The 16,834-nt window shown below is 41.8% G+C and overlaps 1 protein-coding gene across 2 annotated transcripts in view; it reads right to left on the reverse strand.

The window, feature by feature from the left end:
• LOC126190545 (beta-glucuronidase-like) overlaps positions 1 to 16,834 on the reverse strand; it is a 349,553-nt gene that overhangs the window by 12,020 nt on the left and 320,699 nt on the right. For both annotated transcript variants that reach the window (XM_049931029.1, XM_049931028.1), the window contains exons 10-11: positions 9,191 to 9,275; positions 4,502 to 4,678 (exon numbers count right to left, since the gene is read on the reverse strand). In XM_049931029.1, the coding sequence (XP_049786986.1) occupies positions 4,502 to 4,678; positions 9,191 to 9,275 (262 nt within the window). The remainder of the gene's footprint in view (positions 1 to 4,501; positions 4,679 to 9,190; positions 9,276 to 16,834) is intronic.

Consider the following 16,834-nt stretch of genomic DNA (forward strand, 5'->3'; position numbering starts at 1 on the left):
TACCCGAGTCCAGGAAGCAGCGCGTTAGCGCTCTCGGCTAACCTGGCGGTTAAATTTCTTTCCGAATAGCCCTCATATAAGCGAGGGCGCACTAAAAAGTGATCTAATTCTTTTATGAAAACTCAAATCTTTTTAAATAAATCAAACTTTATTAACATGGTACTTCTTTATTCTTCATGTCTACATATTCATTTCTCAACATAGTAATCCAACGGCGAACATTTCTCCCAACAAGAGACAAGTTTGTAGATACCGTTACTGTAAAATGTTTGAATTTGTTGACAGAGCGACAAACTCACCTTTGGTTCCACCGCTTCATCACTAAGTGAAATGCTCGAAGGTGGTCGTAAGTTTCAGCAACAGATGAAAATCGGCTGGGGCCAAGTCGAGATTGTATGGAAGACTGACTGATTGATTGAGGGGTTATGGGACTAAACAGCAAGGTCATCAGTCCCGCAATTCAGAAGTTACATGTGTAAGATAGTGGTTTCTGCTAAAACTGGGCGGATCTAGTCAGAGATGTGAAACTATAAAGAGAGGGAGCTAAAAACACACACAGTAGAAGGCATAACAGGGTAAGCCAAATATAAAAACTAGAAAAACAGTGAAATGAAACAGTGGTCTGTAATATCCCCACAGAATGCAGTGCACCATCACCTTGACCTTTTTGGGTAGGGTATCCCCCCTCAAAGGCAAAGATGAAAGCGCCAGTGTCTAGAGAATTTTCCATAGGGCTTCTCGAGACACATTGGACGAAATGGACGCCACGTCGTTTCAGATTAGCCCTAAGCTCGTCATTGGGTGGGAGGAGATGGTCCCTATGGAAAATTACACTCGGCATTATACTGAGAGACCTTTGAGGAATGATATTCGCTGAGATGTCTTCTAAAAGCTCACTGCCACAGATGGAGGCCGACTGTGGTGCTAGCACAAGTTGTCTTTATAAGGAGGGTGCCATATTTCATCTTGCTTAAGGATTCAGCTTCTCCGAACTTGTCCTCAACGTTTACAAAAGATTTGGTGGCAACAAAAGTCCCCCATCAGTCCTGGTACAGACCAGCGGAAAGGACTTTGTTTCAAGCTTGCATGCCTGGCCCTTCCTCCCAGGCAGTAGCCAAGGGGGGAAACGCTGGGAAAGCAGAAACAGGAACTGAGACAGAACTATTCCTGGGAAGAGAATGTAACAAGTTTCATGTGCCAAAGGTCCGCCCTAGTACCACCCATTCAGGTCAACGGCTTGCCTCAAGGGCGCCACCCAACCACAGGAAGGACCGCCTAGTGTAACGGTTATTGCCGGGAGTTCTGATGTCCCAAAAAGATCAACAACAACTCCAAGGCTTTCATGAGGCGTTCACAGCGCAGGTACCAGCAATGTGATCCCTGAAGCGTCAGGGGGCTCAGCAAGTTGGATACATAACAGCCCCACCACACCAACTGGCTACTGAGCTGTTGACCAAGGAAAGAAGCAAAAGGACTATGGCAGGGAGGAAGGGGAAGGGGGAAAAGAAAAAGGGAGAGGAGGAGGAGGGGAGGGGAGAGGAACACACGCCAAGGACACTAGGAGGGAGTTCTTCCCTACTTGACTCTCACTATAGATTTCAAATTTAGAGATCGAGATCAAACCGCCAAAGGGGGTCAAAGAAGAAAAGCCGAAAGGGAGAGCAAAAGCAAACAAACCAAAACTGCAAGACGAAACGAAATCAGGAGGATAGCCTGGCCGACATAAGTAAGAGCACCAAGAGAAGGAAAGGAAGAGGCAAAAGGAAAGGAATAACGAGAGGGAGGGAGAAGGAAGGCTAGGTAAAGCAGCTTGATAAAGAAGGAAGACTGCAACAGCTAGGGGATCTTTGTGCGCAACACACACACACCTACAAAAGAGCTGTAGGCCCTCTGGGAGCACAATATTGAGGATGATTGATGTTACTGAGCCAAAGGCGTTGGGTTGTTGCGGAGGTCGCAGTGCTCGTGTGTTGTCTGGCACTGTCGTGCTGAAGGAGAGCATGCTCCATTTGTGGCGTTCTCTTTCGTCACCTGTCACATTGTTGTTGAGTAATCTATCACACAAATGACATTGTTGACATACGTCCAATCTCCTCCGTTTCATGTCGAGGGGGCGAGCATTCGAGGTTTCCACCGTGCACATAGTTTTCTGTGCGGCAGTTCTGCAATGATGGCCTATACACGCTCTCGTGATATGCCACTCTTAACTGAGAGCTGCGTCTCTGCTAGCCAACGATTTTCTCTGATGAGTTCATCAACCCGATTCCAAACATCGTCTGCTCCCGCATGCTGTCGGTCACTCGAAGCTCTGTCACGAACTTAAAGGTTTGTACCACCATTTCCTTCATTACGAACCCGAAGAGCCCAGCGTTGCACTTTACTGATGCGGATACAATCACCACCATACACAGCTTTCATTCTTCTATGGATTTCAATTGGAGGCAGGTTTTCTGCGGAATGAGATTTTCACTCTGCAGCGGAGTGTGCGCTGATATGAAACTTCCTGGCAGATTAAAACTGTGTGCCGGACCGAGACTCGAACTCGGGAGGTTCGAGTCTCGGTCCGGCACACAGTTTTAATCTGCCAGGAAGTTTCAGGTTTTCTGCGGTTATGAATTCTACTACAGTACGCTGTTTCTCACGCAACGACTTAGCTACGTGCCGCAGTGCCTCGTTACACGCTAGAGTTCGGAACGCTCTAGCGACAGAAGATTGCAAGTTACGTCAGCAAAGGCTGAAAGTTGACCGAATAATATGGATGAGATGATGCAGTATCCGATCCATATCTCAACCGATACTGAGAATAGAATGAAAAATGTGGAGACATTTCTTTTCAGGGCGGCCTCGTAATAAGGAAAGAGCAACGAGAAAACTCGATGTGCGCAGCAGGGATGAGAAGAACCAACCTTTTTAAACCAGTACCGGTATTTTGGTTCTGAAAATTCGTCATCCTTCGGTATTTGTTTGGTCTCTGTTGTGGTATTTTACTATAGTCAGGTAAAAAAACCGAAATATCAATTAGCCAAAACAGCAGTGCTAAGATTTGTTTTGAAATAAACCTTTTTAATAGACCAGTAATTTTTATTCGCAAAATTTCCATTGTTTTGATATATTGCTTTATAACAGAAGATGAAAAAAAAAAACGATCAGGGCTATTTTAATTACAGTGCCGATAGAAACGAGTAACAAGCACACGGCATATGAATTGTAACAGCATCTTGCGACAGGAATACTGTGTCGCATTGCCTATTAGACGGTACGCGCGCACATGCAATGTGCATGCATTAGAGAACAGCACCATTCCTAATCTGGAAGCATTTAACAAACTGCGGTATCAATGACGTACAATACTCCGTTTGCTTCAACAGATTAAAAATGGGTGGAACTACAACAAAATTGAGACATCATATAAGCAGTACAAAACAATTCATTCATAGTTTACAGTAAGAATAGAAAGTAGCTCATCTGCTGCCTGTGTCTACAGACTCTACCTTAATCTACTTGCAGCCCTTGAAAATGTACAAATTAACACGAAGAACAGTTTTTCAACCTCAGTTTTCACTTTTCACCACTGACAATGCGTAATGCCTAAATACCGGTACGATCCTCGATTACAACATGATTTTTGAGCAGAGTTTCAAAAAATTTGAATTAATAGGAGAATAATTGTGATTTTTTGTAGAATTCAACCACTTTTCGAGAAAAGCAGCGAACGGCGGGCTGACAAAGTTTTATTTCATTTGCCTATTTTATTTGATATTTTGATTCCACTTATCTTTAAAGTGAGGGAGGCGAAATTTCCCAATCTTTGTTCGATTTCTACGTTTATCACACGAAAAAATAGCGATAAAAAACCGAAAAGCGGCTATTTCGGAAACCCTTTATTATGGGCGATTTTGAAAGTCAGGTTAAACTGGCTTTGAAAAAAAAATGTAACCGAAAACTGTTGTTTCAGCGGTAACCGCCATTCCTAGTGCACAGCTCGGCAGGCGATAATCAACTCATTCTGGAAACATCCCCAAAGCTGTGGCTAAGCCATGTCTCTGCCATATCCTTTCTTTCAGAAGTGTTAGTTCTGCAAGGTTCGCAGGAGAGCTTCTGTAAAGTTTGGACGGTAGGAGATGAGATACTGGCAGAAGTAGAGCTGTGAGGACGGGGCGTGAGTCGTGCTTGGGTAGCTCAGATGGTAGAGCACTTGCCCGCGAAAGGCAAAGGTCCCGAGTTCGAGTCTCGGTCCGGCACACAGTTTTAATCTGCCAGGAAGTTCGATAATCACCTGAATTAACCGCCCCTTCGGAACAAAGGGATGCAATGGCCAAGCGCACTCCACGATCTTGCGTTTCTGCATCAGTGTCACGCTATTTATGCGGGTTCTACACTTTCATTACCTAATCAAGCCACACTTACCAAATGACTTTGGTACTGGGTACTCTGTCGCTACTAGTAGAGCTACAGTGAGAACTGAAGTGCTGTGCTGAATTGCGGTTACGGGCTCACTCACCAGGTGCAGGCCCTCGAGCGTGTCGGCGCCGTACTCTGTGACGAAGACGGGTTTGCCGAACCTGGCGAACCAGCCCTCCGCCTCGGCCACGACTCGCGGCACGATGGTCTCCGTGAGGCCGCCGTTGCTGTACCACGCGTTGTAACGGTTGAACGCGATGATGTCGATGAACGGTGCCTGCAAACACCGACACAGTCCACTTACGTTAACGCTGCAAATGTCACAAATGTGTAAAAAATTACAGCAGTCCCACAGTAGACGTCAATAAGCATGCAGCCGAAAGTGATACAAATACACTATCTGATCAAAAGTGTACGGACACCGCTATGAAACGCGAAATTGACCAGTAGGTGTCACGAGGGGGGCTGGGAGTATTGAGTTATCAGTAGAGAAGCAGTGATAGCAGAATGGGCGGTCATGATAGCTTAGTGACTTTGAACATGGACTAGTCAGTGGATGTCGCCTGAGTAACAAATCCATCAGGGACATTTCAGCCCTTCTAAAACCGTCCAAGTCGACTGTTGGTGATGTGGTTCTGAAGTGGAAATGAAGTAACGACAGGCAGACATTCTGTACTGAAGGGTATGGATCATCGAGCACTGTGGGGGGTGGTTTTACAAAACTCTCCTGAAATTGGTGGAAAGCATCACCCGTGAGCTACAAAGTGATGTCAGCAGTCCAGCTATCACAGTAACTGTGCGTGGGGCACAGTGATCGAGCAGCTCATCATAAACCACGTATTTTGTTGTCAGTGCAAAGCGACGCTTGAAGTGGCGTAGAGTGACGCCACTGAATTGTGAATGACCGGAATCGAGTGTTTGGAGCAATGAATCACGCTATACCGTGTGGCAATCCGATGAAAGGGTTTGGGTTTGGCGAATGCATGGGAAACGCTATCTGCCATCATGTGTAGTGCCAACAGTGAAGTATGTAGGAGCTGGTGCTGTTATGGTATGCAACTGTTTTTTGTAGTCCGGTTATGGTCCCCTTACTGCGGTTCAGAAGATGCTAAATGCGTGAGGATATGAACTATACTACGTACAGTAGAGGAACAGTTCGACAAGATGTTTGTTGGTATCAGACATAGTGCACTTTGTCAAAGTGGCACCTGTGAGGCGATGGTTTGTGGACAGTAACAGAACTGAACTGGCTGGCCCTCTCGCAGTCCCAAAGTGAGCCCAACGGAACATCTTTGGGATGAGCCAGAACGTAGACTTCACTCCACACCTCCACCTCCAACATCACTATCTTCTCAGGTTTCAGTTCTGGAGAAAGAATGGACTGCCCCTCCTCCACAGATAGACACCTCATTAAATGGATCTCCAGCAGAGTTCAAGCCATCATAAAGGCAAAGAGTGGACACACATATTAATGTCCACTAGTAAGTGTCCGAATACCTTTGGTCAGATACTGTACTCATAATTTGTTCTCTAGATATGAACACGTAAATGGTTCAGGTTGCAAATGAATATTTCCTGAAGTGATGCAAAACCAACCCCTGTGAACAAATTTTACAAAAAAACGTCATTTTACATTAATCATTGGGAAACTCACTGGAGACAAATACAGGCAGCTTCGAGTGGAAGCTAGAGGGTCCATTTGCCTCCCCCTGCTGTGAGGACCTCAGAATTTTTATTCATTTTAAAACTGTCAGTAAGCTTTAGAAATGTCTGTAATTCCACTAAAGCGCACATGTATTCTAGTCTGGCGTTCCACTACTGAGAAATACTGGAAATACTGTGATCTTCGAAGTCGTTTAGTATCCCTTATTTCATTGACGCTACGATAAATTGTATGCGTTGGATGACGTGAGGGTCTACTTGTCTGGAAATGCGTTTTCATACAACCTCGCGTGTATTACCATTCGTGAGACCTTATATCACATTTGGTTGCTGAGAAAATAACTATCCAGAGATGGTTGAACGGAACACTTACCGAGTGAATCTTAACTACATTCGTGAAATGTTCAAGGCAATCCGACTTAATATGTACACAACTGTCAAATGTAACCGTGTCTCCATAGTAGCTCATCAACATCGAGAATACAATGTGAGCATCAACTGAGTGATTTGTGTCTATATTATCACAAAATTAGTTTTATTGCAGACATCAGCTGTAGATTTTCCATATTTAATGGCCTGACTTAGAATTTTCATTATAAAAAAATGACATTTTTACCTGGTCTTTTTCTGCCCCCTAAGTTTGTGTTTGTGCGACACCCTGTTGCTGACAAAGTCTGTTGCCTCTTCTTCAACTTTTGAGGAATGCTATCAAACAACACTTTATAACTGGTTATGTTCTTCCATCGGTGAGGATTATTGCTGCTATTCTCACTTTACTTTTCTATCACATTTCAATTTTCTGGATCATCCGAACATTTGAGAATATTTCATACCTTTATTTCCAAATTAGCAATTTTTTTAGACTTAATAAAGTAAAACAGTAATGAGAATAACTTTTTACATCACCGTGGTAGAACAGGCGACACCAACAATTCTATTAATGTTACAAAAAGTTATTATTAGAATAGGCCTATGCTAACGATTCATGTGAATCTATAACAAACATTGAGTGGATATTTATCACAAGATCTGGAATACAGCCAGTTTCATATATCTCCTGTAAAATTTAATGCTTGGTGAGTGATACGTCTTCAAACTCTCGGCCACAGTAACATAACAACGATTTTAAACTCGTTCCTCCACCTTAGACAGATCTTTATGAACGTCCATAGTGACAAATACTAATATAAATAAACGACTGCAGTTTCAGGCTAGTAAGACCAAATCAATGCCGAACAAAGTTTTAGCTACTGTAACTGAAGTAAGAACTTCTGTAGGTCACAATAGCATATCATTAATGTGTTGCGATGATTTTCAGAGTTATTGACCATCAGTATCTTTCAAAACTGTATCATAGAACGTTGGTGGTGTCTACTGGAGATTATTTACGAGCCAGTTACCTTGAATGACTCATGCCTATCTACATAGTTGAATTTATGACTGTTTAATGGGCAGGATAACAAACACTCCGTGCGCTTCAGTTACACGACCTTCAACTCTACGAAACTGCATGATGTCCGCAGTAAAACATGAATCAATAACGTTATGACACGTGATGATATAGTAATTTTACACTACAGACCGAATTAGAAGAGCCTTTCTTATCATGGGCATCCGCAGACATTTTTCCAGGGGAAGGCAAGACTCTAAAATTGCAATTTTTGATGTAAGTGAGTTGGTCAGTTTCGAGACATTTTATGCCACAAGAACTACACGAGTAACTTTCTGTATCTCGGAAAACCTATGGTTATCCACTGACTATACGAATATAATCTTAGTACTCCAGATTGCAGTGGGGGGTGGGGATGTCCCCTCTTGCCTCCAACCCATCTTACATCCTGCCCTTGCGGACGCCTACGATGCTTACCTCTTTCAGCTGTGAGCCAAAGGAGCTGCCGAAGGATAATAGATGTGCATCATTTTTCACGGATGTATTCTTCACAGCGTATTGTCGCCTAAGGACTCAGTCGGTCAAAAAACAAACGATTTGTCTTCTATTGCTAGTTTATCAGTTTTCTCTTGCCGTTCAGGTGGAATGATCAGTAACATAATGGAGAACCCCCGTGTTTCGTAAGCCTCAACAATCATCTGACAGTAAGATTGTGAGGAGCGAAGCTAAATTGATCCCAAACAATTTCTTCGCATGAGGGTCCAGTTAGTAGATGGAGTAACGCTGAAAGTCACTGCAGCCAGTATGCGTGTTACACCAGCCATATTAAGGGTAATTCTTGATAAAATAGTCAGAAAATTTCTGAGACATACCTGAGTTTCTTACAGCAATTTTCGTTCATTTTGGTTGCAACAGGTCCGAATCCATGGCAGTTGTCTAAATGGTAACATTTGGCCTCCCTAGTTGTCAAAGGATGAAGTAAAATTGACCGTTTACATTTGTAGGTACCATTGAAGTATCTTTCAAAGACAGTCATCGGGTTAAAATGTTTCTTAGACAATTTTTGTTTGTGTTGCTTATTTGCCGGAACTACACTACTTATAAAGAATTCTGCCGCTATGTATACGTAATACTGTGTAATTCTCTATTACCTACCCGCCATTCTACCATTTTACGTGACTAAAAAATTGCTATGGGAAGATGATTACTCTGTGCTTTTCTGTAAAGTTAGAGAGAGAGAGAGAGAGAGAGAGAGAGAGAGAGAGAGAGAGAGAGAACGGAGGGTGGCGAGGGTGTTGGAGGTGGTTTAACTGATCGAAAATCAAACTGAGTGTTGTGGTGGTTAGTACAGTGGTGACAGACGTTGTCGGTAGTACGAGCGTTGTACGAGATAATAAATGAAGGTATCTCTTTATAAAAAATTTAAGGTTTCACGCATAAATGACTGACGCAGCAATAACGCTTTACTTGACAGACATGGCGCTTTGTGGTTTCCATGTTATCATGAAGATATATTAGGAACGGTTTGTTGGATTTTCTAGTTACCTATGCACCTCAAATGTGTAAGTTTGCTCCTAAAATAATATCGTAATATATGTACAAGGAAAAAATAGAGTATAGTGTACATTAAACTATGTCAGATTTAAATATAGCAAATTCTGTTTGGTCGATATATGGAAAGATGGACCCACAGGTTTGAAAGTTTAAGGAAAGAAATTTCAATAGAGAAATACTTACAGCCCTGTCCTCGCTGAAGCCCCTGGCGATGGCCATGGTGGTCGGCCGCGAGGGGTCCAGGCTCTTCACGTGCTGCACGATCTCCCTGCAACAGACGGCGGGCGGCATGCTGGCTGAACGGCGCTCTTCCGTGTTGTAAACAGCAAAGGCGTGCGATACTTGAACGGCAGGTCAGCTTTAACGTGTAATAGATATGTACGTGCCAAGTGACTAATCACTAGCTCGGAAGAAAACGGTTAGGAGAGTAATGTTATGTGTGCCTCACTGCTTTTTTTTTTTTTTTTTTTTTTTTTAAACTAATCCGTGCCCGATTTTATTCTGAGAAGCTTAGTAATGTATGTAAATACCGTAAATGTAAATGCGATTCAAAAAGTACTTGAAGTGAAGTGCAGCTAGACAGCAAGAAACTCTCTAGCGTGCAATCCCCGCAACGATAGTAGTTGTGAATCATTGAGTATGGACTAAAAAATAAAAGACAACTGATAATTAAAAAAAAGAGGACTGTTAATCTGTAACTTGTGGAAACAGGACGTGTTGCCAGGCCATCGCTCAGAACGTATTGTTACATTTAATGAAAATTGATGTTTTAGTAATAAAACCAAGTAAAGTATGTTTAAGAGTTGCCAAACATTTATGTATACAAATTTCCTGGAAGTGGAGAATTGAAATATCTTGTTTTTGGAAAAGGAGGTGAACTTCATTGTCGTCGCCGTCTATCAATCGACAGAATTGTAAGTGTACAAAGTTCACTAAAATACAGGAAAAGAAATGCATTCTCTATAGTTATCATTCAATAAGAAACAACCTCTCATAAATTCTTAATTACAGTAATTGGATTATGTTCTTGTACAATAGTATGGTGCTGAACTCCACTGACCAATTTTGATGTAGCAGGACGTGTAGTTTGAAGGAAGTTTGTGTGACAAGCAATCTCCTTTTCTCACGAAAAGCAGATTGCCGTTTAATCTTATCTACTTACAACAGTGGTCCCTTAGGTATGAAAAGCTACGAAAACTTGGGCTCAAAGCTATCCGCAATACGGCCAAGTAACTAACAGAGTCGTATTTTAAACCTTAAAGAACAATAACTTCCTCCAAGCCACCAACTGGTGCAGAAGCTGATCATTCAAGGAGGCAGCAACCAAAATTCATGTACCAGTTACGACTTAAAGTAAAAATCTCAATCAAAAATCAGTCAGTCTCTCTCTCTCTCTCTCTCTCTCTCTCTCTCTCTCTCTCCAAACACATATATAAATATTCATATTATTAAGATAAAGGTCATTTTATAACATGCCAAGTGTCTAATCACTAGCTCGGAAGAGAACGGTTAGGAGAAACGATAGTCTCCAACATTATCAAATTCTTGTCGGGTTTCCCGCCGGATCAAACTGTCATCTGAGCACAAATATTGTGCTCACATGACAGTTTGATCCGGCTGGAAACCCGACAAGAATCTGATATACTAATACGCTGGGAAAGTCTACATAGTCAGTCTCCAACACTGTTGGCGGAAACATCAACACATTCACCTGAAGTGATTTAAGAAAGCTAAGAAACTTTAAATCGAGATGCCTGGATAGGATCTGTCATTCAAGTGCTGCCATGAAAACTAACGTACGTCTGGGTCTACATGTTTAGAAGTTTACCTTTGATAGAGCGTTCGCCCAGAAAGTGTGAGTGTGTATTAACTACAAGCTGTCTTCCATAATCTCATTATAGCGAAGTTTTTCATGCCTCAGTTCGAGGTGCAGCATATGATGGCACTTAATCTTGTTACATTGAAGTAGATGGCCATATAACATTACGATTTAACAGTGCTAATACAAGGATAAAAAGAATACTTGATGTAGAAAGGCTTCAGACATAGACCATGTACATTTTTCTTTAATTTATAAGGGGATACACAATGAGAACATGGATCATCAACAAATCAACATTAATAACATCTTGAACATTTTCCAGCTCCAAGGTGGATCTGTATGGAACATAAGCCTCGCCATCTAGTCCTGTTTTCCCACCATCTTTCTGTATACACTCTGGTCCATTCCTCGTTTCTTTTTTCAACACACTCCTCCATACCGTTCGGCCTTCTATCCTTTGGTCTTCCTTTTGGTCGTTTCCTTCGCTTCTCCATTTCAAGTATCTCCTTGGGAACCCTCTTTTTCCATTCTCTTTAAGTGCCCATACCATCTTAGCCTTGATATGTCTATCCTGATCTGCAAGAATTCTTTTCCCTTACGCTTTCACTCTTTGTCCTCCCTGTCCTTGTTACTCCAACCCTACTTTTGAGGAACTTCATTTCACATGCCTGTAATCTGCTTAAGTCTCTTTTCTTCATTTCCCATATTTCAGATGCATAGGTCAGTACTGGGATGTAGTAACGGCTACATTTACTTCTTTTCTGTTTTTGAAGGACGTCTTTGTTCCAAACCAGGCTCCTAAAAGTGCGCAGAAACGTTTCTGTCTGTCTGCCTCATTCATCTGCTCACCATCTTATTTCTTCTGTTTTCCTGTTTCACTCTGTGCAGGTACTTAACTCTGACTTCTTCAATTGTTCACCTCCAATCCTTATTCCGCTAGTTGGTCTCTTTCAAGCAATAATCAGGATCTCTAATTTATTTACATTATATTTAATTCCATACTGTCTCTCAGTTTCTTTCCAAGCATCCAGCTGTTCCTAAACCACCTCCTCCCCCTTTCCCCAGATCAAATGATCTGCGAACTGTGAGAACGTGGGTAGTTAAATTCAGAAGCCAGACAAATAGCAAGTTTCAACTTGCGGTTGACGCCAAATATTGCGGACATCGAAAGGAGGTGAAATGCTTAACAACAGGTTATGGCACTTAACGAGCAGAGAGATGAGTAATTTATCAAAGTTATGGATGTATTTTTTTTTTTTTAGAAAGGAGGATGTGGGATACTAGCATAGAATGCAGATTATGTGAAGGAAATAATACGAGAGCCAGCAGCTGTAATTAGTTAGAAGAGTGATTAAAGGTAATAAATCTTCCACTACAGACCAAAACAGATGTGACAGACTTCAGTCTTACCGACAACGTTGTATGGACGATAATTCCGAACAGTCAAGACTATTTTTTAAATCCAAAGATAGGCACTGTTGAAATAGAAACACTAGAGAAAACATCTACGGGTTTGTCGACTGTAACAGTAAGGAATGACCAAACGTTTCAGAAATGAAGATAAAACTACAATCATTTACGAAATTAAAGGACTGTAGCTAAAGTAACGTAAAAGAGGCGGTAAAGTCATTATTAGAAGATGCAGGTGGTTCGAAGTAGACGCCTAGGTAGAATGACTTTCTCTGGATATAGCTGCTACTCAATATAGTTCCTGTTCAGAGAGATGCATTTGCTTCTCTGAAGATGGTCATGTGAGCACTGTCGTATCGTTGCTTTCATATCACATGTGGCATCATTTCGTTGTCCCGAAGACTATCCTTCACAGAAGCAAACGGGCAGTAGTTGGAAGTTGGAAGGTGTGATATCTAGTCTGGAGTGTGGATTGGCGACCACAGACAAATCCAGTATTTCAATCACTTGATATACTGCCAAAGTGTTGTGTCGTCACCCAGTTTCGATTTAATTTCAATCTATTTAAAATTTTGTACGGCCTCTTCTTCCTAATGGTTCCTCATACTTTCTGAACTGTATCACTGTGACGCTCGATTTTGACAATTGGCCAAATTCCAGAAAATATAGGAAAATACCGCCATTTTCATTCAGAAGTACAATCAGCAAGACTTCCTGATGGCTACTCTAAATGGCGTAACAGCATTCATTGGTGTCCGTTTATGAATTACGAGTACTAAGATACGCCAAGTTTCACTTATTGTCATCAAACCGGAAAACAATTGATTGTTGGCTTCGAACGCTTCAGGAAAATTGGAGCACATTTCCATTCTCCTTTTCGCGTAAAGGTACCCATTTTTGCATAGTTTACAATATCTTCTATGCGGACATCAGTTCCGATTCGTAGCACGCTCGTTTCCTCTGACACGTGTATCCGCGACAATCAGCTCTTCCAGTCGCTGACGATTCGCGTCTGTGGTGACAGTTGCTCACTCACTGAGCTGTTAAGACACCTGAGCTCATTGTTCTTGTCAGTGTCCTCTCTGTACGTATTCTGTAGCATTCTGTAGAAGTTCGACGGCTTTTATCAATCCTTCCCAAAGAATCTAGTGAACTCTCATATAGTTCATTACTGACTTGTAAAAAAAGCGCCATGATGCAGAGGCACTAACGGCGTTTGCTATTTGGATAATCATCAATTAAGAAAGACCATATCACCTCTTTTGCATAGCCTTGTATTAAATGTACAATATTTTCGGAGTACCTGATACACGTAAATGTAATTTCTGGGACAACTGAAGGCCAAAGGCAAAGAGCAAGAACCAAGAATGATGTGTCTTGAAGTAATTGTACTACGTTCTAGTGTCAGTTGCTGGCTTGATGGATAATTAGGTACTACGTTCTAGTGTCAGTTGCTGGCTTGATGGATAATTAGGTAAGTGCAAGACTATCAAACCACAGGTCCAGGGTTGGATTCTCTGTAGGTCATAGGGCTTTTTCTCAGAATTCTTTCGCCCCTAGCGATAATCAGTCCCTCTCTTTCATGCTGGGATTAGTTATCTACCTGTTCTGATGCCACTAAGTTTATGCCCTGTGTTTCTGTGATCGTCCTGTTATGTCTCTCCCTTCTTAGAGATTGTAGTTTAGGATTTGCAAGAAACCTATCGCTCTCCTCGAGTTTAGTATCTTTGCTATTTGAATTTTGCTGACATCTTTGTTTTTATTTGTCAGTCTTCCACTTTCACACAACAATAATGCCACCTCCATAGTTTAAAAAAGTAGATTTTTTTTGCAGCTTTTCGGATTTCGCAGTTTTTCTCCGTTTATTGTTCCACATATTACTAGACAGTTGAGCAGTTTTATGCTGGTCATTAAAGTAGAAACGCCATGAAGGTGGCATGCAAAAAAGATCAAACGGACATAGAGAATACTACATTTTTTGATACACAAATGGCTGGTATTTCACCGCAACTATGCGTAGTAGGTAGGCGTAGCTACATTAACGTTCTATATAAAAGGAAAGATGCTCCAGCAGGTTTGGTTTCTGGTTTTGAAATCGCGTTTGGATGTTGTTTGTTTGAGAGAAGATCATGTCATGCCTAGTGTAAGAAAAAGAAACATCTACCAGCACACGTCGGAATTCGACAGCAGCAATATCGCGAGCTATGCAGATTATCATGACTGTTACTCGAATAAGGAATCGATAGATTCAGGGCGGCCATTCTCAATGCCATGCAGGATTTCAAAGACCCCATGTGACTAGCGGCAGAGAGCGCATATATTTTTCAGTCGACAGCACAAGTGTAGCCACTTCATGTACTTTGAGTGAAGAAATGGGCCTGAGGAACTATCTGCAGGGACAGAGCGACGGCGTCTGGAGGAGCACCGATTGTCAACACGCTGACGGTTGTTGCAGCTTGTTGCCTTGATGGGGCAGGAGACAGCAGCGTCGACAGCAGTCGTGGGCCCTGCAACGCTGGACACAGGTGTGGCAACATGCCGTGCTTTCAGATTAAGCCCGCTTCTGTGTGTATCATCACAATGGCCATATTCATCTGCGGAGGCTTAAGAGAGAACTACGTTGGTGGCGTGATGGTATGGTGTGCCACTGGTCACACAACACGTTCTACTCTGATTCAAACAGCTGGTAATTTGTACAGCGGGCATTACATGCATGTCGTGCTAAGGCCCGTGGCTTTGCTCTGTTTTCGAGGTCCTTCAACAGGGCAACACAAGACCGCATGGTGTCTATACTGTCTTGACCTTCCTATTTACAGAGGGTGTTCAACTGTTATCCTGACTACCACGTTCTGCAGCTATCTCACCCAGTGAAAACATTTTATCACACATTTTTCCGAGAGATTTGCGCGCCACCATTCTCCACCTACTAACTTTGATGAACTTTGGCATAGAATTTAAGCAGCTTCCAGTGACATATCCATATCTGTCATCCAAATTCAGCTCAACTCCGCCCCCAACTGGGTCAGTGCCATTGCTGCAGTCAGGTGGCAGCTCTGTGTACTAAATTTGGCACCCTGTATATTCCCAATGCACCAAGAAATTTAACTGTGTATTTTTTCTAATATACTGTATACGCACAAGAAGTAAAATTTTCCTATTCAATATCGTTCCAGCTGTTGCAGTTTTAATGGCCAGCATTGCATTATCACATCAAGGTTGTACCACCACCCAATAGTACAGCACTTAGTTAACTACTGTAACGCTCGAACCAACCCTCTTGTTGAAGAAAGATTTACTTTATTGAAGAGGAAGAATGGAGAGAAAGGTGTTGTAGTGGAATATGTTGTTATTACAGAGTGTTTACAAATTAATTGTGAAAAAGGTAATTAAATTAGAGAACTGTTTGATGCAGCAGTGAATGCAGTGTATCTTAAAGTTTTATTTACAATTGACGAGTGTGGTAATGTTTTGCAACACAGCAAATCTCCCAAGTGTAATCAGCTTCCTGCCAAATCCTATAAAGCAAGTGCTGATGTGTGATATCAACTGCTAGTGTTATCCATTGTCGCAGATCGTCAACGTTTTGCGGAAGAAGAGTAACAAACACTGTCTTTAGTGCAACCCCATACACATATGTCTTTCTGGGTTAAACCAGGTGATCGTGATGATCAGGGTATTGTTTGACCACGTCCAATCCAAGTCAGCTCATTCCTATGGAGATACGTGACAACTTCACGATGACAATGAGGTAGCGAGCCCTCTTGCTGGAAAATAAATTCTGCTGTAACTGAGGCATTAGACAATGTTCAAGCATGTTGTAATGGTTCCTTATTTACGTGACCATTACGGCACTCCAACCCCAGCACTCGACACCAGTAATATCGTACTACTTTTCTGCGAAGTAACAGACATTTTTGTGACAATATTCATATTCGGTTTTATTAATGTGTAGGTACTCCGATGTATCGATATATTAGAATGATATGGTTCATGTGCGTATTCATTTATGTGAGACTGTAATAATCTTCGACTTACTTGTAACCGTTTTGACGCGAATGCGCACAGAGCAGTCTTTGTTTAACTTTGCAGAAGTTGTTATTTCGCTTTGTAAAAGAACAGTCAAGTCTTGTGTTTGGTTAAAGTGGAAATTAAATATATTAAGATTGATGCAAAACTGTTTTCTTGATGATGTGACAATTAAGAAGTAGTATATGTGAATTTACAAGAAGTTTAATAAAAATATGGATCGTGAACACCAAGTCAAAAATTATTTCTACCATACCCTTGTTCTGATCCGGGATTGTTTGATCATTAAGAATTTCCTGAAAAACGCGTTAGGTCTTCAAATATTGCTAAAATACAGATCTGGACCTTCTAGCAGTCAAAGTGGAATCACTCTAGAATCAACAAGATGAGCCGTAACAACTTCGACGATATCTACGTGGGAATCCATTCAAGGTGAGTGCCAAAATTAATGACTTTTTTACAGTGACTTCATTATTTCCATTCTGACGATACTATCCACAGTCAAAAACTTTGTTGTTGCCCGATAATGCGAACAAATGCTGCGTGAGCAACATTTTAAATCTGATTTC

Source organism: Schistocerca cancellata, chromosome 1, assembly GCF_023864275.1.
Source record: "Schistocerca cancellata isolate TAMUIC-IGC-003103 chromosome 1, iqSchCanc2.1, whole genome shotgun sequence".
In the NCBI taxonomy this organism is placed as follows: domain Eukaryota; kingdom Metazoa; phylum Arthropoda; class Insecta; order Orthoptera; family Acrididae; genus Schistocerca; species Schistocerca cancellata.